Source organism: Panthera pardus, unplaced genomic scaffold (genome assembly GCF_024362965.1).
Source record: "Panthera pardus isolate Hobbes unplaced genomic scaffold, ASM2436296v1 HiC_scaffold_3, whole genome shotgun sequence".
NCBI lineage: Eukaryota > Metazoa > Chordata > Mammalia > Carnivora > Felidae > Panthera > Panthera pardus.
The window spans coordinates 11,163,149-11,188,507 of NW_026526876.1; the positions used below are offsets into that span (position 1 = coordinate 11,163,149).

The following is a 25,359-nucleotide window of genomic DNA, read 5'->3' on the forward strand; positions in this document are numbered from 1 at the left end:
TCTCGCTTTCTCTTTCTCAAAGTAAATAGACATTAATTAAAAAAAAATTAATACAGTTGGGTTATTTTTCCCTAAAGCTGCCTTATATAAATGTGTATTATCTACTGTCTGTATGCACCTCGTCCTTCCAAATCCGTCTTTTAAAATGAACTTTATACTTTACTTTGAGAAGTGCCCACCAATCTTATTTGCTACACGTGCTAACATTCCGTAACCATGCCAGACGGCCCTGTAACGTCGATCTGATCTGTTTTGTCTCCATTTTTCAGTTGGGGAGACAGGTTTGAATATGATTAGTGAGCTGCCCAAGGTCATACACTTCCTAAGAGAAAACGTTAGAATTCCCACCCAGGCGATTTGACTGAAGCCCAGACCCCATACTGTGTCTCACACCCCCAGCTTTCCTTCTAGAAGCCAGCATCCCTTCTCGCCTTAGGTATTCTCGAGTATTTCCTGCGTCTGCCTCCAGTTTCTGGCCCCTGAAGACCTGAGAGCCACTATTCCCACCCCCACCCCCCACCCCCCCCGCCCGCCCCCGGAATCATGGGCAGAATCTGCCAGTTTTCTTGCCTGCTCAGCTTGGACATTTCTTCGATTTCACCCTTGGTTTCCTTGGAAATTTCATTTGCTTTTTTTCATTTCTTTCTGGGGGGGGGGGAGGCTTTTTCCTTTTGTTAGTTACTCATTTGGACTTTCTGCTTTTTCACCTGGAGTTTCGGGATCTTGAATAAATACATTTGGAGATCCCAAAACTTTCTTCAAAAAATAGCCTTCTTCATACCTTTCTATATATTCCCAGCTTCTAATTTGGCTCGAAGATGTAAGGTCAGCGGGGACTTGATGACATTTCGGTGCAGGTAGACCTTGGGTACCTTCCACTCGCCATCCCGAGAGACCCTCCTTTCCTGCCCAATCACCGACTCTGCCCACACCGCCAATGTATCCCTTCATGTGAACTCTCTGAAACCCGGGGTGCCACCGGGCTCCTGCGTCCTGTACCAGGAGAATTTTGGGGGACGCTGCCTACCCAAGGCAGGCTGGCTTTCAGTATCCCCCCTAACCTCACCCGGGTCTCGGTATCTCCCCATAGCCCCGCTACTCTGTGCTGCTTCCTTAACACATCCAGCTGCCTGCTAAGGTTGGCTTTAGTGCCTGCCCCCCCCCCCCCCCCCCCCCCCGCCGAGGTCAAAGACCAGCAGACTGTGGCATCATGTGGAGACAATGTCTCCTCTAAAGGTCTGGCCACCAGATGGGTGCTGTAGACACTGCTCCTCTCAGCTTTAAACAATTGCGCAGTGGTAGGAGCGGCCCATTCACCTACGGTATCCCTGACAGCTTTATCCGTGAGCGTTTCCACCTCGGCTACCCCTCCCCGCCCCCCCCCCCCCCCCCCCAATCCCTGGAGAAGGAACATGTTTCCAGATACCTGGGAAGGTGTGGCCCTGAGCTCCCATAGCTCCAAGTCGATGCCCCAGGCACATGGACTAACCTGGAGAGCTCTCCTGCTTAGCAAGCGAAGCTTCTTTAGAAATGACCGTGGAAAGTGTTCTCATGTTTGCAGAGCTTTCTCAGCTGGAAGAAGCAGCTCTGCCTTCTGCAAGTGCAGGTCTGGATCCCCACGGGGGGGGGGGGCTGCCCTCCGCCCGGGGAGCGCCCAGACCTGCATTACGGCCACCTCACTAATTAGCTGCATGGGGCCTCAGTTTCTTCTCTGGACCCGGGACTAACAACCCAATGGCGCTGTTGGGAACATTTAATGAGATACTGCATGCATGCAAACGGCCTGGCACCTATGAGGAGCCCAAGGTTGGTGCCTTCCCTTTTCCCTTGTTCTGAACTGGAAATGAAGCCTTGGGAAGCACAGCGAGGTCAGGTCCGGCGTGAGGTCAAAGCTCTTCTCCAGCTCAGCCCTCGGCAGGGCGGGCGCCCCCGCCCCTCAAAACGTCTCCCTCCAGCCTTGTTGTTCCGCTGCCTTCCGCCAGGGGGAGACAAGGGGCAGGTTCCCTCGGGGGCCGCGCTCGCTTGCGCGTTCACAGAGCCTCGGGAGCGCGGTCGTGCGCGGCCCCGCGGCCGTGCGCGCCCACGAGGTCCCCAGGGGCGGGGCGCGCAGGCGCAGAAGGCGGCGCTTTTCGCGTGGACTGGGCTGGTGGTTTTGAGGCTCGGGCCCCGCAGGTCGGATGCGAGAGGCCGCGGGACCTCTTCTTCCTGCCAGACCCGTTTGCCTCCTCGATTTGCAGAAGGGACGACCTGACCCCCTTCGGAGCTGGCATTTCTTCCCCATCAAGGACGCTCTTGAGTCCCAAAGGGGACAGAAGGGACATTGCTGGGGCATCTTCAGCTACAGGGGTCTGTGCAAGGGGAGCGGACGGACCTCAGGGGGACCGGTGCCCCCACACTAGGGATTGCTTTGTGTGAAGCTGAGCAAGTACAGAAATTTAATCCTAACATCCCCACGGAGACGTGCAGCGGAAGGAAGGGAGGCGCCTCGAGCTCCAGTGAGTGGCCCGCGCTCCTCAGTGGAGGGACCAGGACGCTGGGGCCGTGGTGATGATGGTCTGTGCGCTGGATTAGGGTTCCCCTTCGCCCCCAGGCCAGGGGCAGCTGCCCTTGCTGCCACCTGTGAATCGGCTGCCACAACTTCTGGGCGAAGTTACCCTATGTGTTAAGGGAAGGAAGGGAACGTAATAAAAATTTTTTAAGAGTTTTTTTTTTTTCTTTTAATGTTTGAGAGAGAGAGGGAGACGCAGAATCCGAAGCAGGCTCCAGGCTCTGAGGGGGGGTCAGCACAGAGCCCCACGTGGGGCTCGAACTCAGGAACTGCGCAACTGTGAGATCATGACCTGAGCCGAAGTCGGACGCTCAACGACTGAGCCACCCAGGCGCCCTTGGTAGAGATGACTTAAAAAACAACAACAACAAAAGTCTTAGAATTATGAAAACAACTCTTCCAATGTTAATGAAAAGGTCCCGGACACTTTCAGAAAACAGAAACCAACAGAAACCCAGTTTTCACAGCGCAAGATACAGAGTAAGTAGAGATTTCAGTTGTATCCTCGCGCCTCCAGAATGTAAGTTTCTTGCCTCATTTCTCATCCCTTCGAAAAGCACAGGCTCACGGGGAGCCCGCGGCTTTGCATTTCCCAGGCACCTCCACCTGCGTCAGAGGTGTTTCCTTCCGCTTGGCTGAGAAGGATTCCCATGAAAGGGGACCAGAAGGTCAGCGGTGGAGGATGGGGGTGCGGCTCCCCTGATGCGGGTTCCTGCGGTTAACCCTGGCGGGGCAGAATGCCACTGGCCTCGCCCGGCAGATGATTGCTCTTTCAGAAGCTTTCCTAATGCGAGGCCCCAGCTGCGAGGTGTAGTCAACACAGGGGCCTACACAGGAGCTACACGCGGGGCCGGAGGGCGTGCAGGGAGCGCGGTCTCCCCAGCCCTGCTTTCTTTCGAGGAGGGGACAGGCCACAGACACCCCGGCTTGGGAGTCTTCCCAGTTTGTGCTGGGTTCTCTGCAGACCGGGGAGGAGGAGGCTGCCTGGGACGCCTCGTCCCCCTGGGCCTCCCCCTGCCGCGGCTTGTCTCCTTTTAAGGGCATTGCTTTTGTTTCTGTTTTGACAAACAATAAGGTTTTCCGCGGAGGCCTGGACAGTCGGAGGAACCGGGAGGCAGGGGGAACCGGGAGGCAGGGGACACCCGCAGCGGAGGAGCCAGCAGGGACCACTCTTGGGATGCTCAGTCCGGGTTGGCCAGCGGGAGGAGGTGCCGAGGTTAGACTGTGCTTGAGCTTTTGACCTTGGAGTAAATCCTGGCGTCACTGAGCTTTTGAAAGACTTCAAGAAGCAAAGGCAACATATCGTTCGGTTGTAGGAAATGTTCAGAGCAGGACGCAAGGTGGTTGAGTGTCTTGCCTGGGGCTGCAGCGCCTGGGGGGGTGACTTCTCTTGGCGCATGGCTACAATGTTTCTGGGAATGAGGAAAATGTTCTAAACTTGGATGGTGGTAAAGCCGCTGAATTGTACCTTGTGTGTGTGTGTGTTTTAGAGAAAGTGCATGCGGGTGCGGGAGCTGTGGGGAGGGGTGGAGGCAGAAAGAGAGACTCCCAAGCAGGCTCTGTGCTCAGCACAGAGCCGGACTCAGGGCTCGATCCCACGATCCTGGGAACCCAACGTGAGCCAAAAGGAGGAGCGGGAGGCTCAACCGACTGAGACACCCAGGCGCCCCTCAGTGTATATATTTTTTAAAGTTTTTATTGGGGCGCCTGGGTGGCTCAGTTGGCTGGGCGTCCCAACTTCGGCTCAGGTCATCATCTCCTGGTTCCTGAGTTCAAGCCTCACTTTGGGCTCCCTGCTGTCTGCACAGAGCCCACTTTAGATCCTCTGTCCGCACCCCACCCCCCTCGGACTCAAAAACTAAATAAACATTAAAAAAAAAAAAAAAACGGGCGCCTGGGTGGCGCAGTCGGTTAAGCGTCCGACTTCAGCTCAGGTCACGATCTCGCGGTCCGTGAGTTCGAGCCCCGCGTTGGGCTCTGGGCTGATGGCTCAGAGCCTGGAGCCTGCTTCCGATTCTGTGTCTCCTTCTCTCTCTGCCCCTCCCCCCTTCACGCTCTGTCTTTCTCTGTCTCAAAAATAAATAAACGTTAAAAAAAATAAAAAAAAAAACAACAACCTGGGGATTTCATTTAGAAAATCCCATAAGTAAGTAAATAAATAAATAAAGTGTTTATTTATTTACGTTTTTATTTATTTACGTTTAGTAATATCCACCCCCAACAGGGGGCTCAAACTCACGACCTTGAGATTAAGAGTCACAGGCTCTTCCAGCTGAGCCAGCCAGGCCCCCCTGGTGAAATTTATGATATGTGAATTATATCTCAATGAAGCGGTTTTAAACTCTCCTCCCATCCCCCGAGAGAAGCAGATTCCAACTCGCGCCATTGCGGTGGAGGAAGCCGTCCCCCCTGCGGTTGGGGTGTCCGTGAAGCAAGATTAGCTGCCGGTCGGTCGATGGGATGGTCTTTGGATGGAGGTCGTGAGTACTTGGTGGTTCCTGGTGTTATTGTCTCCACCTCGGTGTGTGTTGGAAAATTTCCATAATAACAAGGTGAATGAATTTTTAAAAGCGGAAACACACCCAGACCACCTAAAAATGTGAGACATGAAAGCACAGGAAACAGGTGATGGAGGAACTTAAAACTCACAGACACCCCTGGAGAAGGGTTATGTCCTGTGTCGGGGGAGCGCGAGGAGGAGTCACGGCCATAGAGCAGCCTGGACTGGCTGTAGCAAGTCCCTTTTTTAATGCTTATTTATTTTAGAGAGAGAGACAGACAGAGCGTGAGCTGGCGAGGGGCAGAGAGAGGGGGAGACACAGAATCCGAAGCGGGCTCCAGGCTCCGAGCTGTCAGCACAGAGCTCGATACAGGGCTTGAACCCACGGACCGTGAGATCATGACCTCAGCCGAAGTCCGGATGCTTAACCCACCGAGCCACCCGGGCGCCCCACTTGAGTGGCCTTTTTCACACCTGGCTGCTTTTCTCTGGTCCTGGCTGCAGCCAGCAAGCGGGGAGAGCGTGTTCATCCAGCAGAAACTAAGTTGCCATGTACTCAGCCCACACTGGTCTTCGATGCACCCAACTCTGCCCTTGGCTGCGCCGTTTGCTTGATGGGTGTGCCTCCGAGTGTGGTCGCCTTGGCCGCGCCCGTACCTCCGGCTCGTCACTCACACCTGTGTGGTGTCTTCCCCGCCGCCCACCTTGCAGCCCTGTGGTCACGTCTGTCTGTGCCTAGATGGGACGCCTCTGGGGACACAGCAGTGAGAAAAGCAGGTGATAATTCCTGCCTTTATGAAGCTCTTATATCCCAGCAGAGGGACAAAACGATAATTAGGACCAGTAAACAGGATACACCGCGTGTGGAATAATTACACCTGTTGAGAAAAAGAGCAGGAGGGGGGGGGCATAACGTGTGTAAGCGGAGGGAGGCGCGATGTGCAAGTCCTAGATGAGGCGTCCAGACCTTTGAGTGAAACACAAGGGGGTGAGAGAGTTAGTCATCAGACCCCTGGAGGGGGAGCACGCCAGGAAGAGGCCGGAGGATGTGCAAATGTCCTGAGTCCGGCGTGTGTCTGGCACCATCCGGGAGCCCCAAGGAGACCACGGGGCTGAAACTTTGCTGCATGTGAAAGAATGAATGAGTGAGGTTAAGGCCTCCAGAACACCACCCCGCGGGACGGGCTTACACTGGGCGGCCATTATCCCACCCCACGCACCTGACTCTCTCCTCTGGGGGTTCAGAGGCCTCGCAAGGCTCTTCCAGCTCCTCTTCCAGGCAGAAACCTACAAGGGACCCGTCTCTGTCCTGGGTGTCCCAGCGTGCCTGCACCCTGCCTCCAAGGGGCGACTGAAGAGGGGGAGCCTCTTTGTGCACCGGGGGCAGGGGGGACAGAGCTCCCGTCCCACCGCGTGGGGCTCTGCGGGGCAGCGATGCCTTGTAGCTCCTCCTCGGCGATTTTCTCCCCACCCCCCACTTTGAAAGGCACCACTGGACTTGACACTGTTATTCCCGTGGTGGTTTGTATTTACTTTTGAGAGAGAGAGAGACAGAGCACGAGCGGGGCAAGGGCAGAGACAGAGAGGGAGACACAGACTCCAAAGCAGGCTCCAGGCTCCGAGCGGCCAGCGCAGAGCCCGACGCGGGGCTTGAACTCACAAACCGCGAGATCATGACCTGAGCCAAAAGTCGGATGCTCAACCCACCGAGCCACCCAGGCGCCCCCGTACAATCTTATCCAGCCGTGAGAAGGAAAGAAATGCTGCCCTTTGTGACCACGCGGATGCACCTGTCCACTCAGGACACTGCTGAGTGAAGGAGGTCACACAGAGAAAGACAAAGCCTGTGTGCTCTCATTTATACGTGAAATCTAAAAATGTTCAACTCACAGGGCGCCTGGCTGGCTCAGTCGGTAGGGCACATGACTCTTGATCTCGGGGTCATGAGTTCAAGCCTGATGTGGGGCATGGAGACTACTGAAAAAAAAAAAAATTGAATAAAAAAACCGGAAACGAACATGCTGAACTCATAGAAACAGAGAGTAGAGGGGCACCTGACTGGCTCAGTCGATGAAGCATCTGACTCTTGGTTTCGGCTCAGGTTGTGATCTCACGATTTCATGGGTTCGAGCCCCGAGTCAGGCTCCGGACAGCGTGGAGGTTGCTTGGGATTCTCTGTCTTCCTCGCTCTCCCCCACTTGCACTGTTTTTGTCTCTCTCAAAATAAATAAATAAAACAAAGAAGAGGTATAGAGAAACAGAGTGGTGGTTACCAGGGCTGGGGGGTGGGGGGGGGGGGAGGCGGGGAATGGGGTTACAGGGTATAAACTTCCAGTCATGAGGTTAAGTTTCTGGGAGCTAACGTACAGCATAGTGATGATACCTAATAATGGTGTGTTAGGTACTTGAAAACTGCCAAGCAGTAAATCTTGAATATTCTCACCACAAAAAGGAAATGGTAATTACGTGACGTGCTGGAGGTATGTGGTGATCGTGTTATAATACACAAGTGTGTGAAATAACACGTGGTACACCTTAAGTGTTATATTTCAACTCTATCTCAATAAAGCGGGGTGGGGGGGACAACAAAAAATATTGGAAACAAAAACCTGCATAACTGTTGGGGTCCCCGGGTGGCTCAGTGAAGCGTCCGACTCTTGATTTCGGCTCAGGTCATGATCTCGCGGTTTGTGGGATCGAGCCCCGTGTCTGGCTCGGCACTGACAGCAAGAAGCCTGTTTGGGATTCTCTCTCTCTCTCCCTCTCTCTGCCCCTCCCCTGCTCATGCATGCTCTCTCAAAATAAATAAACATTAAAAAAAAATTAAACCCTAATTACATCTACCTTAAAAAAATGTCATAACTATCGACAGGGAGACAAAATTATCCTTTGTATATGCGCTAAGTTTTACCTCAAAACTGCATGGAAATAAAATGAACAACAACCAAAAAAGCAAAACATAATAATGAATATTTTCCAACGACAAACCAGAACGAGATAATAAATAGGAAAAGCACTTCCATTCATAATAGCAACAAAAAAAGCACTCACGAGATACCAAAGAATTCTCTTTCGTATGTGGGCATGTGAAATTGTATCAATAGCTAACATTGACCGGGCTTGCAAGCCCTATGTGAGATCCTTTATTGGGGATAAGTTTGGTTTTCACCATCTGCCTCCCCATCACTGTCAGCCTTTGTGACTCCAGTGTGCTCAATAAACAAGCAGAGATCTGGGGCGCCTGGGTGGCTCAGTCGGTTCAGTGCCCCACTTTGGCTCAGGTCACGATCTCACGGCTCATGAGTTCGAGCCCCGTGTCGGGCTGTGTGCTGACAGCTCAGAGCCTGGAGCCTGCTTCGGATTGTGTGTCTCCCTCTTTCTCTGCCCCTCCCCTGCTCACACTCTGTCTCTGTCTGTCTCTCTCTCTCTCAAATAAACAAAATAGGGGCACCTGGGTGGCTCAGTCGGTTGGGCAGCCGACTTCAGCTCAGGTCTTGATCTCACGGTTCATGGGTTCGAGCCCTGCATCAGGCTCTGTGCTGATGGCTCGGAGCCTGGAGCCTGCTTCCGATTGTGTGTCTCCCTCTCTCTCTGCCCCTCCCCTGCTCACCCTCTGTCTCTCTATCAAAAATAAACATTAAAAATAAAAAAAAAATGAATGGAGATTCTAAACTATGTTCGAGGGATTTTATTAGGCTCTTCTAGGTGGATTTGACTTAGTTTAAGGTTACAACTTGTCTAGTGGAGGCCAGTAATCCCTTTGTTTTTTAGGGAACCCCAAGAGCTCTGGGAAGGAGGAAAGGCTGGAAGGGAAAGAGGAATGAGTGGAGGGACGACAAGAGACTCAAGGGGAGAAGAAATGGCCGAAGGGGAACGGCAAGTGCACGTGACCCGGAGAGCAGCGGCCCTCAGAAGCACCCAGTGCTGCCTGCACCGGCCTCTCTGTCCATGATGACTGTCCACGCTTGGTCCTTTGTCCGGTCCTCCCATCCTCCCTCGGCCTTGCTCTCGTAAACCTGGTGCCTTTCCCCAGACACGAGTTTCTGAGCTTGTCGAGGGCACAGGCTGTCTTCCCTGTTGGCTCCCCTGGTACCATGGACTGAATTGTCCCCCGCACCCCCGTGCCTCCCCCAGTTCCTGTGTTAAAGCCCTGACCCTCAAGGGGATGGCATTTGGAGGTGGGGCCTTTGGGAGGGAATTAGGTTTAGATGAAGTCGCGAGAGTGGAGTCCTCACGATGGGGTTAGTGCCCCTGTGAGGAGACAAAGGGGGACCAGAGCTCTGTCCCTGCCCCGTGGGGACACAGAGAGAAGGTGACTGGAGAAAGAAGGTGATTTTATTAAAGCACGGGGACAGGACGTGTGGGCAGAAAGAGCTGCTGTGGGGAAGGTGATGGGAGAGACCCTCACCAGGAACGAATCTGCCGGCACCTTGTTCTTGGACTTCCCAGCCTCCACGAATTGTGAAGCCAGTCAGCGTGTGGGGTTTTGTGAGAGCAGCCTGAGCTGACTAAGACGTGCGGGGTTCTCGGGGACCACATGTTTAATAGGGGTCCCCATGAGGGGTGCTGTCGAGATCACAGCAATACGGACTTTGGGTTAGAGAGATGGTGGCCGGGGGGGGGGGGCGGGGGGGAGGTCTGGCTGCTGTAATTGGTAGAGTGTGCGACTCTTTTGTTTTTGTTTTTTTTATTAAAGAAAAATTTTTTAATGCGTATTTTTGAGAGAGAGACAGAGTGTGAGTGGGGGAGGGGCAGAGAGAGAGGGAGACCCAGAATCCGAAGCAGTTTCCAGGCTCTGGGCTGTCAGGACAGAGCTCGACACGAACTGTGAGATCATGACTTGAAAATGAACTGAAATCAAGAGCTGGAGGCTTCGCTGACTGAGTGAGTGAGTTTTATCAAAAATTAGGGGCGCCCGGGTGGCTCGGTCGGTCGAGCGTCCGACTTCGGCTCAGGTCACGATCGCGCGGTCCGCGAGTTCGAGCCCCGCGTCGGGCTCTGGGCTGACGGCTCAGAGCCCGGAGCCTGCTTCCGATTCTGTGTCTCCCTCTCTCTCTCTCTGCCCCTCCCCCGTTCATGTTGTGTCTCTCTCTGTCTCAAAAATAAATAAAACGTTAAAAAAAAAATTAAAAAAACAAAAATTAAAAAAAAATCTTTACCAGTGAAGTAGGTAAAAATGCCATGTGTGACCAAAAAAATTCACACCGTACTCCATTGTGCATAATTTGTACTGGAGAACAGTCATGGAAACATAATGAATGCCAGAGGGTTTTCAAAGGGAGGCTAGTGCTCTTTAGATATTATTGAACTCATCGTGGGGGGAGAAGACTGAAGAATTCAAGAAACGTAGGAAAAGGCTTCACGTTCCAAGAGAACCGATTGGGACGTAACGACTGCGGGAAAGCCTTGCCTCGGAGGCCACGACTTCTACATACATCACTGCGTCTACTCCTGAGAGACGCCCTGTAATTTACTGAGGGTGGTGAAACCTTCCATCAGAGCTGAGTCTTACCCAACATCAAAGCATTCATTCTGCAGAGGAGGCCTGGGAATGTCGTGTCCGAAGGCCTTCGATTATCGCTCGCACCTTAACTGACCCCGGAGGGTTCATACAAGAGACAGACTGCTTGGAAGCAATCAATGTGAACGCGCTGTCTGGCCTAAGTCGAGTTCTACAGCGTCGAAGAATGTATTTCAGGGAAGACTGCCACGCATGTACCGGAAGTGAAAATCCCTTCCACCGGACTCTTGCATCTTGTGGAAAAAGAGATGACAAAAAGTCAAGCGATTCGAATGTACCCGCGTATTTATCGTGCGATGCACAGCTGCTCACTGCCCCTTGTCCTCCCCTCCTTGGTCCGTACGTTGCTTATGTGAACCGCGGTCTCTGGGCGAGAGACAAGGCAAAGGGCCTGGCTGTGGTTGGCTGTCCCGGAGGAAGCCATCTCTCTTTCCCATTTGCTGGGCCTCTGGTCTTAACTCTCAAAGTATCCCTTGTCCTGGAAGGAAAGGCCAGTGCTAAGGACACCGTATTATTTAAAACTTCCTATCACGCCAGGAAGTCTGAGGACATATGAAAGAGAACCATTGCTCGGAAAAGGTGCCCGTCAGCGGTGAGTCCACAATGACGTATGGAGTGACCACTACCTTATAGCTCCCCTCCCCTCGTTACACTGTCATCTCAGGAAATTATGACCCTGAGTAAGCCCCACTAGTCACTGCTGTCGTGACTAATTTCAGCCGGGCTGGCGGGAGCGACCAGGTTCCTTTAATGGCGGGAGGTGGCAGCGCCCCGGTTATGACATTTTAAATTCTAAGCAATACTCTTACCGCTATGACATACAGTGTGCATGTGTCAACACGTCCCTGGATACAGAAGTAATCAGGAAGCATCTAGACGAGGGGGATTGGTCTGTACGTGGACTCTTGTGGGCTCACGGACGTGTGAACAGCTGATTTAAGACACCCCCTGACACAAAGTGGTGGCCGTGCCAGGTTGAGAAGCACTCTGACACACAACGTCCTCCTTCCTTCTCCTCTGCTTTCCGGCCACAGCTGGACTCTGGTTCGTGGCTCGTGGCTCTACCAGACACCCATCGAGGACACTGTGTCTTCAGCCCCGCGCAGGGAGAGGACACGGGGACACATACAGGCGTCTACTGCTCCTGTACCCCTCAAGATTGCCTACCTACGGGGGTGCCTGGGTGGCTCAGTCGGTTAAGCGTCCGACTTCGGCTCAGGTCATGATCTCACGGTTCATGAGTTCGAGCCCGGTGTCAGGCTCTGTGCTGACAGCTCGGAGCCTGGAGCTGCTTCGGATTCTGTGTCTCCCTCTCTCTCTGCCCCTCCCCCACTCGTGCTCTGTCTCTCTGTCTTTCAAAAATGAATAAACGTCGAGAGAAAATTTTAAAAAGGAGGGGAAGAGACAGAGAGAACCCCCAGCAGGCTCTGCAATGCCAGCCCAGAGCCCTATGTGGGGTCTGAACCGATGAACCTCAATACCATGACCTGAGCCAAAATCAAAAGTCGGATGCTCAACCGACTGAGCCACCCCAGGCGCCCCTGTGTTGCATCATTTAACAGTTAGGGCTTCACTTAAGAGAAGAGAGTCCCCCTGGTTTTGACAAGCCTGATAATCATTTATATCCCTCTCCGTGATGCCCGGTCACCTCCAGGTTCAGTGCCCATCTCCCCTCCCCCTAACAACCCACATCTCATATTAAGCAGTATTTATTAGGATGATGGGAGCTGTGACCGACATGTGCAATTTGAAGACGTTTCTCCATTTCCTGTGATGCTGTTTGGCTTTTGGGGGGGGGGGCGCCCTGGGGGCTGTCAACAATTATGCACGACTGCTGGAAATGGCCCCAGACTCTTCTAACGTCTTGGTTAGACGTCTGACCTACGACACCGATTAGATCAGCGTGTCATCCCCTGGGTCCAGCACGACAGGTCAAACCCCACGCTCGGGGTGGGGGGAGTGAGTAGGGAAGGGTCCAGTTTTCACCGTCTAGAATGTATAACCTACAGAATTGATTACGGCGCATCTGGGGGTGGCCCCGTCCGAAGGTAAAGAAATACTGGGTGGAGCGTAAAACGTGTGTCCAGGGAGACGAGAAAAAAGGAGGGAGGAGAGCGCCTGGCCGGCCCGGTCGGTGGAGCCTGCAACTCTTGATCTCGGGGTCGTGAGTTCAAGCCCCACGTTGGGGCTTAAAAAAAAAAAAAAAAAAAAAAAAGAGGAACAAAAACCAAGATGTATTTGAACTGTCTGCAAACTCCAGCCGCTTATACTGGTTGTTCACATTCTTCATCCCAGTTCCACGCGAGAATCCTTCCCTTTCTGAGCTTTCCCAGTTTCCCCTGTCACCAGGATCAGCCAGTCTCCTCAGCCGGCCATTTGGTGGTTATAGTTTGGTTCACTGACCCCCAGATGTTACATAGAAATTGTGGACTCTGGTGTCAGCCAACATTCCTCATCCAAGCCTATGAAAAAGTTCTCAGCCGCGTGATAACTACTGATCTGATGGGATGGACAGGCTCCGAGGAGTTCTTTATTAAAAAAAATTTTTTTTACTTTTTTTTTATTTGTGAGAGCAAGAGAGGCAGAGTGCGAGTAGGGGAGAGGCAGAGAGAGGGAGACACAGAATCTGAAGCAGGCACAGAGCCTGACATGGGGCTCGAACTCACAGACCGCGAGGTCATCACCCGAGCCGAAGTCAGTCACTCAAGCGACTAAGCCACCCAGGCGACACTCTTAAGCACTATTCCTTGAAGGCCATTGTTGAAATTCAAGTTAACCAGGGAGGACTTTCCCACGAGCGTGTCTCAGCACGCACAGACCGTCTGCGGTCAGGGCTGTGTTACAGGCACAGTCACAGAGGGCAGGTCAGGCTCCCGTCGCTGGGCGGGGAGGTGGCAAACGGTCTGACGAGAGAACACAAGCCGCGACAGGTCAGGGGAGCCCAGGCGCCAAGGGTCAGGAAGGTCGGCGGGTGAGTGTCAGAGCGAGAAGGGAAGGGAAGGAGCAGAGAGGGCTTTGCGCATGCGATTATCCTGAATCAGGTGTTACAGGAGGGGAGCCGGGTCAACAGCCCTGCCTGTACCTTTGGCGTTTCATCTTGGTGGATGGGAGACGCTTTGCACAGGTAAGGTAAATGTGGATTTTGTGACAGATTGGATGTGTCCTCTCTGGAGCTAATGGTCAAAGGACTGGTGTGCAGCCGGCCTGGGTCATGCTTCGGGGCCCCTTAAAGGGGTGGAGGCTGATTGTGTCCTGAGTGGGACTTCAGGAGGGCAGTGGGGTTGGAGTGAGAGGGACCTGGGGAGGAGTCTGAAGGTGTGGGTGCTGACCCTGGTCTCCCTGCTTCTGATCTGATCACACCTGGACAAGTCACCGAGTCCTTTGGGCCCCCTCCTGGTTGTTTTTTTTTTTTTTTTTTAATAAAGTTTATTCATTTATTTATCTAAAAAATTTTTTTTAATGTTTAGTTATTTTTGAAGGAGAGAGAGACAGAGCATGAGCAAGGGAGGGGCAGAGAGAGAGAGGGAGACACAGAATCCAAAGCAGGCTTCTGGCTCTGGGCTGTCAGCACAAAGCCGGACGCGGGGCTGGAACCCACGAACTGTGAGATTATGACCTGAGCCGAAATCGGACGCTTAACCAACTGAGCCACCCAGGTGCCCCAAAGTTTATTAATTTATTATGAGAGAGAGAAAGAGAGAGAGAGAGCACACAGAAGCCAGGCTGGGGAGGGGCAGAGAGAGAGGGAGACACAGAATATGAAGCAGGTTCCAGGCTCTGAGCTGTCAGCACAGAGCCTGACGTGGGGCTCAAACTCCGGAATCGGGAGATCATGACCTGAGTCTTAACCGACTGAGCCACCCAGGCGCACTGCCTCTTGGTTCTTTTAAACCAAGCCTCAAAAGGGGCGCCTGGTGGCTCATTTGGTTAAGCGTCTGACTTCAGCTCAGGTCATGATCTCATGGCTTGTGAGTTTGAGCCCCGTGTCAGGCTCTGTGCTGACAGCTCGGAGCCTGGAGCCTGCTTCCGATTCTGTGCCTCCCCCTCTTTCTGCCCCTCCCCTGCTTGCACTGTTTCTCTCTCTCAAAAATAAATAAACATTAAAAAAATGAAAATAAAATAAACCAAGCCTCAAAGCCAAGCATTTTGCCCACTTGGATATGATCGACACATTGGGATTTCTTTTTTTTTTTTTTAAGTTTTTATTTATTTATTTTGAGGGGAGGGGGAAGGGCAGAGAGAGAAAGAGAATCCCAAGCAGGCTCCTTGCTGTCAGTGAAGAGCCCGACGCGAGGCTCAAACCCACAAACTGTGGAATCATGACCTGAACAGAAATCAAGAGTTAGACGCTTAACCACCCGAGCCATCCAGGCGCCCCGACACATCATGATTTTTTATGTGGCTTCAATGTAGTAGTGAGGTCAGGGATCACGCGAGGGACTCACGCCGCCAGATTCAGTGGGTTTCAGCAAGAGGGGAAGGCAATGAGCCCGGGATGAGTCTAGAAAGAGAATCTGAGGGCTCGGCAGCAAAAGCAAGCCTCGGAAACAAAGGGACCCTTTTGTTGGAGAGGGACCCTGAGGGGTCATCACAGTTAGCAGATTTCAGTGGCGGTGGGGACGAGGACAGTATTGTGGGTGGACGCATGGTGTCAGGGAGGACACAGCATGAAGAGCGAGTGAACAGCATGCACGTTGGCAAACGGGCTGCGTTAGCCTCGGGAGGAAGGTGGCATCACAAAGGGATGTTTCCAGAGGAATGGATAGTTCATCTAAGATTTTTCTGGTGGGCCACGTCTTGAGCTGGGAGAACGACACCATGAAGGTAGAATTAGGCGTCACTGTGGCAGGTGTAAGCTTCTCTGGTCATGTCGGGAACTCACATGACCCTGTAACGTGGGTAGATCCTGGGACTGAATTTTCCCTCTCGTGCTGTTTTCTCAGAAAGCCGCCTCAGAGGGGCTCAGTCGGTTGAGTGTCCAAGTCGTGATCTCAGCTCAGGTCATGATCTCATGGTTCGTGGGTTCGAGCCCCGCTTTGGGCTGTGTGCTGATCGTTGGGAGCCTGCTCGGGATTCTCTTTCCCTCTGCCCCTCCCCCGCTTGTGTTCTTTCTCAAAATAAACTTAAAAAAAGAGAGAGCGAGCCTCAGAAATATCCATGTAGGACTGCCTGGGCCCTGGGGATGGCAAATAACTTCTACTCATATGGGAAAGCGCCTTGTGATGAGGGGGCTCAGAGGCAGTTCTTGAGGCAGATGCCCAGTTTTTTTTTTAATTAAAAAAAGGTTTTATTTTTTGATAAATATTTTTGATTTAGTTTTGGATTTTTGAAATCAAAATATATTTTATTTTATTAAAAAATTTTTGATATTTTTTGATAAATGAACGTTTATTCATTTTTGAGAGACAGAGCAAGACAGCACAAGTAGGGATGGGGCAGAGAGAGAGAGAGAGAGAGAGAGAGAGAGAGAGAAGCCCAAGCAGGCTCCAGGCTCTGAGCTGTCAGCACAGAGCCCTAAGAGGGCTTGAACTCACAACCCGTGAGATCATGACCTGAGCCGAAGGTGGACGCTGAACGGACTGAGCCACCCAGGCACCCCCAGGCACCCCAAGGCAGATGCCCATGAATGCAGGTAACGTAGATCCAAATCAGTGGAACCAAATGCCTCCCACCTTCCATGTTGAGCAGGATGCGTCTGCAGTCTGGGCATCTTTCCTTGAGAGGAATATTGCCTCAAAGGACTGTGATGGTGGATCATGGGTTGGATAAAAGCTTGGGCAAAATGAAGAAGGTTGAAGTAGAACTCTTGGAAAATGGTACACAAGCCTACGGGAGAAATAGAACATTTCTGGGCAGCGGTTGAAAGGGCTCCGGGAGGGAGAAACGATACATTTATCTTGGGGCTCTTCTCAAAAAACACTTTTCCCGCTAGCTGTTGGCAGCCTAGCCAAGGACATTTCTGCCGATCCAGGGTTGACAACCTTCTCGGGCAGGTGCAAGTGGGTAGGGCAGAGGAGTTCAGGATATTGGCGTGGACGGCTGCAGTGCTGGGCCGAATTCCGTGACCACAAGAGAGTTTTCCTTTGTGATGGGGTGTGCGCTGGATACACACACAATATCCCTTTCTGAGGGCGGACGCTCCCTTCCTTATTCTGCAGGATGGCGGTGGGGCGGACCGGGGACCCTGACTCGGCTGCTCCTACCACTCCACGATGTGAGCGCCAGACCCGATCACAGCCCTGCCCTGCGAACTGGTGTTTGGGAGGAGAGCGGCCGTCTGAGGCTACCCTGGGTAGGACGGAGCCCCTCGGCGACGTCACCTGTGAACCGAGACCTGAAACCCAAAGGGCGGGCACGGGAAGTAACCGGCAGTGAGCACGAGGGCTGGGGCGAGCCGGGCACCCTCGATCGGGACGGGAGGAGGCCGGCGGCGGATGCGGAGCCGCGGCCCGAGCCGCTCGCCCCGCACTCTCACCCGGGGTCCCTCCCGCGAGCAAGCCCCCCGGACCTCCGGGCGGACGGCCCGCCCGCTCCCGGGCCCCCGGCGCTCAGGGAAGAGGGCGGCAGGCCGAGGCGCGCGGGAGGCGCAGCCGCCCGCTCGGGGCGCAGGTGCACGCGGGGGGAGCGACGGCGGTGCGCAGAGCGGCCGGCCCCGCGGCGGAAGTGCGTCCCGGGGGCCGCTCTAGGACGGCCGGAGGACCCGGCTCGTCAGTGACCCCGCGCCAGACGGGAGCGCCGTCGCGCGCCGGGCGTCTCCGGGCAGCCGAGCCGGCGGCGGCGGGGAGGCGGGGCGGGGCGCGCGCGCGCGGGGGGAGGGCAGGGCAGGCGCAGCCGGGGCGGGGAGGGGGGCGGGCGGCCCGACCACCTGTTCCTCCGCCGAGGGCGGCGCGCGCCGATTGGCCGAGCACGCCGGAAGTGGAGGCGGCCGCCGCCGTCGCCCGTGAGACCGAGATCGCGGCGGCGGGGAGCTCGGAGCCCGGCGAGAGCGGGGCGAGCGGAGCGCGGCGGGGCGGGAGCGGCCGCGGTGAGACACCTACCCCCCCCCCCCCACGGCGGCGCGGGGCGGCGCGGGGCGGCGCGGGGTGGGGCGGGGCGGGGGGCCGGTCCCTGGACTGCGGCCCGCGGGCCGAGCGGACGCGCCACACCGAGGCCCGGTCCCGACCCCAGCTGGACGCGTGACCTTGGGCTCTCTGCTTCCCCCGTCCCCCCCCCTCCCCCCAACGAATTTCCCCGCCTGTTCAGGGAGGACCGTCCCCGCGCGGGTCGCGTTCCAGTCGGGCGCGGGTGGGGCCGCCGTCCCCCCCCCCCCCCCCCCGAGTGAGCGGCTGGGACGCGAGGGCCGGCAGGTCACCCCGAAGGGCCCCGCGGCCGCCTGCGCCCCGGCTCGGCTCACCGGGCCCTGGCGTCGGGGGGTTGGTGGGGACCGGGGAGAGTAGGAAGACCGTGCTTTAAATCCCAAATCCTCCGGACCGGGAGAAGGGGCGTGGATTTACAAATAGTGACGGGCGTCGGCTGTGTGTCGGCACCATTCTAGGCTCTTGGGATACAAAAATGAATGAAGTCTCCGGTTAGTCCTCAAGGGTGTCACAGGTTCGTTGTGTAGATGAAACGTCTGTACAAATTCATGTAACAGGTGTTTCCCAGCTCCCCGAAACGTGCTGGGCGCTGGGAGTCCCAGGATGCATAGAACAGCGGCCTTGCTCAGGGGCGAAAGAAACAATGATCTGAAGTCACTGTTCCAAGATCGAAGGAGGCTTAGGGGCAGGGAAGGAAATGGGCTCTCTGTGCTGGAGTGGAGTCGTCTCGTGGATGTTTGTGAAGTGCCCGAGGTGGGCAGTAGCATTCCAGGAAGTGGGAATAACTTTCCAAGTGCAAAGAAGCCTTAAAGAATGGGAAGTGTTTGAGCTGCAGGACCCTGGGCAGGACTACAACTTCCAGGGGTCACTGGAGAGCGTGGGCCAGGAAGTGGGAAGGGGCCGGGCCTGGGGGCCACGTTGGGAAGTTTTTATTATATAGGTCGTGGGGGAACAGTGAGCAGGAAGCCACATGGTAATTAGAGTGCGGAGAAAGAGGTGAGTGAAATGCAATTCAGAGGTCCAAGGGAGAACCTTCCTTCCAGAAAGTGTTAGTGGAGACTGAGGGGAGGAGTTGGTCCTTGCAGTTAGTTGATGACGAATGCTTGCGAGGACCTGGCCTTTCAGAAGTTCTAGGGGGAAAGTGTGTCCGTTAAGATGTTTTGGTCTGTAGTAACGACTCAAACTGGCTTAAAAATACGCGGGTGCACAAATTCTCACAATCGGAAGTCGAGAAGTAAGACGCTTGCAGGATTGAGGTGGTCTAGTGGCCCTCGCTCCACTGGCCCTCAGTTTCCTTAGCTCTCCCTGCCTTCATCCAGGAGCTGGTAGGGAAATGACAGCAGCAGCCCCAGGCGGCCACGTACAGAAGTGTCGCTGTGGCTGTGTCGCGACGGTCGGAACTGTTCCCAGGAGCCCCCAGCGAACTTCTCCACGTACCGTTGACCCAGATGAAGGCATACGGACGTTCCTGAACCAGTCCCTGCCGTTGTGAGCAGTCACTGGCAGGGGAGATGCTATTGGTTTGACTGGGTTAACTCAGTGGGGGCTCAGTCCTGGAGCCCCTCGCTGAGGTCAGATCTGCAGAGTGTGTGTGTGTGGTGGTGGGGGGGGGGGCAATGTCAACCTCTTTGCTCAAATGCTCCTTTAAATAACTTGAAAAGCTTTGCGTTCCCCATACTATTTGTAAGTCGGCTTCCAAAATATTTCATCGTACGTCTGAACAGTTGAACAAGTGATTGTCCACGTGGGGTGGTACAGGTGTGGGTTCTGTGGATTCTGACACTGCGAGGAGCTGGGCGATGGTGGCTGTAGGAGAGAGGAGGGGGACAAGGGGAGACCGGAGAGGGGCTGCTTGTGGCACTTGCTCTCGGCTGAGTATTGGAGAGAGAGTTGGTTTTTTTTGTTTTTGTCTTTTTTAACGTTTGTTTATTTTTGAGACAGAGAGAGACAGAGCATGAACGGGGGAGGGGCAGAGAGAGAGGGAGACGCAGAATCGGAAGCAGGCTCCGGCTCCGAGCCATCAGCCCAGAGACCGAGGCGGGGCTCGAACTCACGGCCCTCGAGATCGTGACCTGGCTGAAGTCGGACGCTTAACCGACTGAACCACCCAGGTGCCCCTGGAGAGAGAGTTTTTTAAGACCGTCCTGCCCAGTTCACACGGTGCCGTGGATGAAGAAGGTAGCTAGATTCTCTCAGTGGATCCTTAAACGGTTGTATAGATGCGTACTTGGCTATAATTCCCAAAGAGTTCAACAGAAAGGAGAAATCCAGCTTTTGGGTGGCTGCTCTTCCCCATGGGAAAGCCGGAGGAGGTGCTGGCAGTGGGTGAGGGGGGAAGATGGCAGGTCATTTTGAGGGGCAACACCAAGCGCTTCCCAGAACTGGGGCTTCCTATAGGAGATCAGCTTCCTTCCGGGTGTAGGGTGTAGGGAGATGTTGGCGGAGAGGGGGAGAGGAGGGGATGGGAGAGGCCCAGGCGGGGCAGGGCTGGCGGCCACCATCCTGTGCGTGCCTGTGGGTGGGCCCAAGTCACCGGGTCCCCTTCCCTCACCACCCGTCCCTGGTCTCTCCTCCTTGTCGGCATCTTCATTTCTTCTGTGACGTCGTCTCGCCACCTTCTTAACCTGACTCTGCACTGGCACCGTCCCTTCTAACGTAAACACGTTCAGGGCTCTCCCGTCGGCGAACACCCTTGCCTTTTCACACTAGTGCCCATCGTGTTCCTCTCCTTTCATCCGGACTTTTTTTTTTCCTTTAACGTTTGTTTATTTTTGAGAGAGAGACAGAGTATGAGCTGGGAAGGGGTGGGGAGAGAGGGAGACAGAATCCGAAGCAGACTCCAGGCTCTGAGCTGTCAGCGCAGATCTCGACGTGGGGCTCGAGCCCACGAACCGTGAGATCATGACCTGAGCCGAAGTCGGGTGCTTAACCGACTGAGCCACCCAGGCGCCCCTAAGACTTTTCTTTTTTTTGAAAGAAGCAGCAGATCCATTGATCAGCTCACCACCTGGCGGCTTCTCCTGCCACAGTCTGTTGTCACAGGTCACCTGCGACCACCTAATTGTCCCAGGAGAGACTTTCCAGGCGGCCCTTTCTAATTCTCTCTGCCGATGCCGTGCTGAATCTTCTAGAACATGGTTCCAGTTCTTTCCTCCTTCACTAGCCATTCTTTCTCTTGTCGGTGGGCCCCTCTTTCCTCTACTCACCCCTTTATCGTTAGGGTCCAGCAGGAAGCCACTCACTCCGATTGGGATAAGTGAGGAAGGTTACTTGCAAAGAGGTTAATGACACGGTGGAGGTGTGGGCAGGGTGTCGAGGAGCCTGGGGATGGCAGCCCCGGAGGGGTCGCTGCCCAGGCCTCAGGAGACCGGAGGTGGGAGAGGGCATTGAACCTGGGCCGTGAGACGATTGGGTGGCAGAGAAGCACTGCCGTCTGATTGAGGGACGCCGGCCCCAGGTGGCCTCATGGGGAGGGACCAGGGGAGCAGACACCCTGACCTTACTCCTCCCCGCTCTGGTCTCCCGTGGGGGCTCCCCATCGGTGGAGCACAGCCGGAAGCGGGGGGCCCCCTGACGTTTGCCGCAGAGCTTAGCCTTGTGGGGCGGAGGGGGGGGGAAGCTCTGGAGGGAAAGAAGAGATAACCGGGGTGGTCTTCAGAGTCAGCCCGGGCTCTCCAGGTTTCTGTGCGTCTGCGGCCGCTCGCACCCTCCTCACGCCCCCTGCGCCGGGCACCGTCAGCTCCGGGGCTCTGGGCTGACCAGGCTTTAGACCAGGACCTCTTAACGGATTCCTGGATGATACTCTGTATGGGAGTCTTGAAACGTCTCTTGTGCAAAACAGAGTTCCTCCGTCCCCCTCCCTCCTAAACTAGCTGCTCCTGCAGTCTCCCCAGCCTCGGGGGCACCGTTTCTGACATAAAGGGAGACCCGGGCGTCACCTTGGACTCCTCCCTCTTCCCTCCACCTGTATCCACTCCAGCCACCTCTTACGGGATCGGACCTCCAAACCACTTGTCCAGCTGGCCTCTGCTTCACTCCCTCTACTGTTGCTGCCCTGATGAGGTCGCGTGCCCCTCGCCTTGGTGACGGCCTCCACCTTCTCCCTGCTCTCCCCGTGCCCAGGCCCGCTGCCTTCTAGTCGGTCCACTAATTGGCCGTTAGCGTGCCTCTGCCTGAGAGCTCATCTGACCACGGGCCGTGTCACTGCTCGGCTTAGAAACCGTTCCACGACCCTGCCTTGTCTTTAGGCGAAAGTCCCATAGCTGCGCGTTCCCCCTGGAGAATCGCCCTCCGCAGTGAACACGTTTACTGGCGGAGGCCTGCGCTCCTCAGGTTGGCTGTGGGGCATAGCTCGGTGCCCTGGACCAAGGACCAGTGCAGCATCACCTCCGGTGAACATCTGGAAGGAGGCTAGCCCGTTCTCCTAGCGTTTGGAGCTCAGTCCAGTGACAGGGACAGCTAAATCCCCAGGGCCTTTGTACTAGGCAGACGTAGGTTTGGCTTCGTAAAACCAAAACAAAAAGCCATAATGGCTTAAGGGAGGGGAACGCTTGTTTCCCTCTTAGATAAATAAGTCCGGAGGCAGGCATTCCACGGCTGGCCTGTCAGCTCCGAGGAGTCGCCAGGGACCCAGATCCTTCTGGCTCTGGTCTGGCCGTAGGGTAAGCTGGTGTGCTCGCGTCCCAGAGGGCGCTCTGCCCCACGCACAGCGTGGAAACGCGAAGAAATGCATCCCTCACCCCTAAGGAGACTTCCCAGAGCCCCGTGTACTTCTGTCTGGATTTTACTGTCACACCTGCCAGAATTTGGTCACGTGCCCACACCCAGCCGCAAAGAAAGCTGAAGAACGTATTTCTTTAGTTAGATTCCTTGCTATGCTAAATGAATTCATTATTCTGTTGCTGATGAGGTGGGCAAGAATAGATATCGGGTAAGAACTAAAACTTTTGCCACAGGCTCTTAGCAGTTTAAAAAGTATAGGCCTTGAGATCTAAAAAAGCATTAGGAAACTCCTATAAAGAGGCCATTTATAAACCAATCTGTAGAAACAGAGAACATTGCTACATATAAAGACAACAACCAGTTAGGAAATGTAAGAAAACTCACGAAGAGGGAAGACGTACAACAGAGATGTGATGGATATAAAATCAAAAACATCAGGATACGTTTGGGAATTTCACAGAATTGTACTAAAATTGATGTGGAGAAGTAGGAGCGTGGACAGGAAGCGTCTGGAAAAGAAGACTGAGACAGAACTTTGTCCAACATAGCGAAGAGTCCAGTAAAGAAAGCTACAGTAGGTTGAGGCTCTGGTACCAGGGAAGGAGTAGACAGGTCCTGGAAGTATATGGCGTCTAGACGTTGACCCCAACGTCGACCTCTGGGCTGTGGCACGGCAGCATCTCGCATCAGTAGGGAAGAGAACGGTAGGGCTGGACGCAACGCGCTGACCGTCTGGAGAGGATTAAGCTGCACACATCTCCACCCGATGTCAGCGAGCCAGGAGGACTTCCTTTGGTTCTGGGGCTGGCCCAGCCACTGTCCCCTTTTGGCTGGTCAGCCCCGGTTTCCAGTGCCCCGTAGCGTAGACCTGGTGAGCGCCGCCGGGCCGCACTAAGGAGGGTTCCTCCCTCAACCCCACACTTAACTTGTGTCACTTGGTCCTTTCCGCCCCCTGCCCCAGCCTTTTCCGTAGACCCACCTAGAAACGCGGCCGCCTTCCCCGTGTACCTTCCTTCCCAACCTCCGCAGCCTCTGCAGGCGGCTGTCCCGAAGCATCCCTTTACCGGCCACACCCGATTTCTGCCCTCCCCTCTCCTCCTCTGCCGGTTCGGCCAGTGTCTGCCGTGCGTTTAGTGCGGCCGCCGGCCTCCCAAACCCCTGTCTTCCGCGTCGGGGCGCCCTGTCCTCTCACCAGACCCTCGGGCTGGAGCTCCCGGCCGCACCAGCTTCGGCCACTTCACGTGCCTGCCCTCTGTCATTTCAGATCGTGACATGGGGACTGAGCACACGGAGGTCATTCCCAAGGAGGAAGTTTGCGAAGAGCCCGAGCCCCCCGGGGCGGCCGACGAGGGCCGGCAGTTCGGAGCGGACGCGCGGGCGCGGCCCCCGGGAGGGTCCGTGGACGCGAGCGTGGCGCCCGGGTCTTCTCGGGGCGGTGGCGTCGCGTCGGGGCTGATGACCGTCAAGAGGTCCCCGTCCAGCGAGAGGCTGCAGGAGGACCCGCCTCCGCCACCGGGGGCCCCCGCGCCGCAGAGGGGCCCCGTGCGGGAGAAGCCCCACACGTGCCGGGAGTGCGGGAAGGCCTTCAACCAGAACTCGCACCTGACGCAGCACCTGCGCGTGCACAGCGGCGAGAAGCCCTTCCAGTGCGGCGAGTGCGGGAAGCCGTTCGGGACCAACTCCAGCCTCCGGCGGCACCTGCGCATCCACGCGGGCGAGAAGCCGTTCGCGTGCACCGAGTGCGGCAAGGCGTTCATCCAGAGCTCGCACCTGGTGCACCACCACCGCATCCACACCGGGGAGCGGCCCTACCGCTGCGGCGAGTGCGGCAAGGCCTTCAGCCAGAACTCGGCCCTGCTGCTGCACCAGCGCATCCACACCGGCGAGAAGCCGTACGCGTGCAACGAGTGCGGCAAGGCGTTCCGCGTGAGCTCGCAGCTCATCCAGCACCAGCGCATCCACACGGAGGAGCGCTACCACGAGTGCGGCGAGTGCGGCAAGGCCTTCAAGCACAGCTCGGGCCTCATCCGCCACCAGAAGATCCACACCGGCGAGAAGCCCTACCTGTGCGGCGAGTGCGGCAAGGGCTTCGGCCAGAGCTCCGAGCTCATCCGGCACCAGCGCATCCACACGGGCGACAAGCCGTACGAGTGCAGCGAGTGCGGGAAGACCTTCGGCCAGAACTCGGAGATCATCCGGCACGTGAGGATCCACACGGGCGAGAAGCCGTACGTGTGCGGCGAGTGCGGGAAGGCCTTCCGCGGCAACTCGGAGCTGCTGCGCCACGAGCGCATCCACACGGGCGAGAAGCCGTTCGAGTGCCCCGAGTGCGGGAAGGCCTTCCGGCGGACCTCGCACCTCACGGTGCACCGGCGCATCCACCGCGGCGACAAGCCGCACCAGTGCGCCGAGTGCGCGCGCACCTTCTGGGACGGCTCGGAGCTGCTGCTCCACCGGAAGGTGCACACGGGCGAGAAGCCGTACGAGTGCGACCGCTGCGGGAAGCCGTTCGGCCAGCTGTCGCAGCTGGCGCTCCACCAGCGGACGCACACGGGCGAGAGGCCGTACGAGTGCCAGCAGTGCTCCCGGACCTTCAGCAGGAGCTCGCACCTGCTGCGGCACCAGAGCGTGCACTGCGCGCAGTGAGCCCGCGCCGGCCCTGCTGCGGGCCGGCTGGAGAGGAGGGCGCGCTGCTGCGGCCTGTGCGCGGGGGCGCTGCGGGGCGCCGGCCTGGACCGCCAGAGCCTTTTCGGCCCTTCGTTGTCCTCTGGCCCTCCCCGCCGCGCCCCCCGGCGGATCCCACGACGCTCGGGTGCGGACTGGCCATCGAGTCCGGATTGTTACCTTCCAGGGAAGACGGAGGAGGCCCGCGGTGCCGCCACCGCCCCCACGCGGCCCAGCGGACGTGCGGAAGGTTCCCCCGGCAGCGCCAGAAAGACGCCGCGGGCACCCGTTCCGGCACCCGCTGCTTAGCGCTGCCGTCAGCCAGCCG

At 56.0% G+C, this 25,359-nt stretch overlaps 1 protein-coding gene and 1 long non-coding RNA gene across 4 annotated transcripts; one reads left to right on the forward strand and one right to left on the reverse strand.

Moving 5' to 3' along the window:
• The first annotated feature begins 2,117 nt into the window (after positions 1-2,117).
• Positions 2,118-25,020, forward strand: ZFP3 (ZFP3 zinc finger protein). Of its 3 annotated transcripts, none has more exons than XM_019413735.2 (2): positions 2,118-3,028; positions 23,632-25,020. In XM_019413735.2, the coding sequence occupies exon 2, from the start codon at positions 23,640-23,642 to the stop codon at positions 25,011-25,013; it is 1,374 nt and encodes a 457-aa protein (XP_019269280.2). In that variant the 5' UTR covers positions 2,118-3,028; positions 23,632-23,639; the 3' UTR covers positions 25,014-25,020. The 3 variants fall into 3 exon arrangements, with proteins under 3 accessions (XP_019269280.2, XP_053749324.1, XP_053749325.1); XM_053893349.1 differs by lacking the exon at positions 2,118-3,028 and adding an exon at positions 17,410-17,593; XM_053893350.1 differs by lacking the exon at positions 2,118-3,028 and adding an exon at positions 22,528-23,135.
• LOC128774308 (uncharacterized) lies at positions 22,808-23,660 on the reverse strand. The gene is made up of 2 exons (XR_008418898.1): positions 23,560-23,660; positions 22,808-23,235 (listed from the first exon to the last, which is right to left on the reverse strand). It is a non-coding gene; the product is annotated as an uncharacterized LOC128774308 (long non-coding RNA).
• Positions 25,021-25,359: the final 339 nt, after the last annotated feature.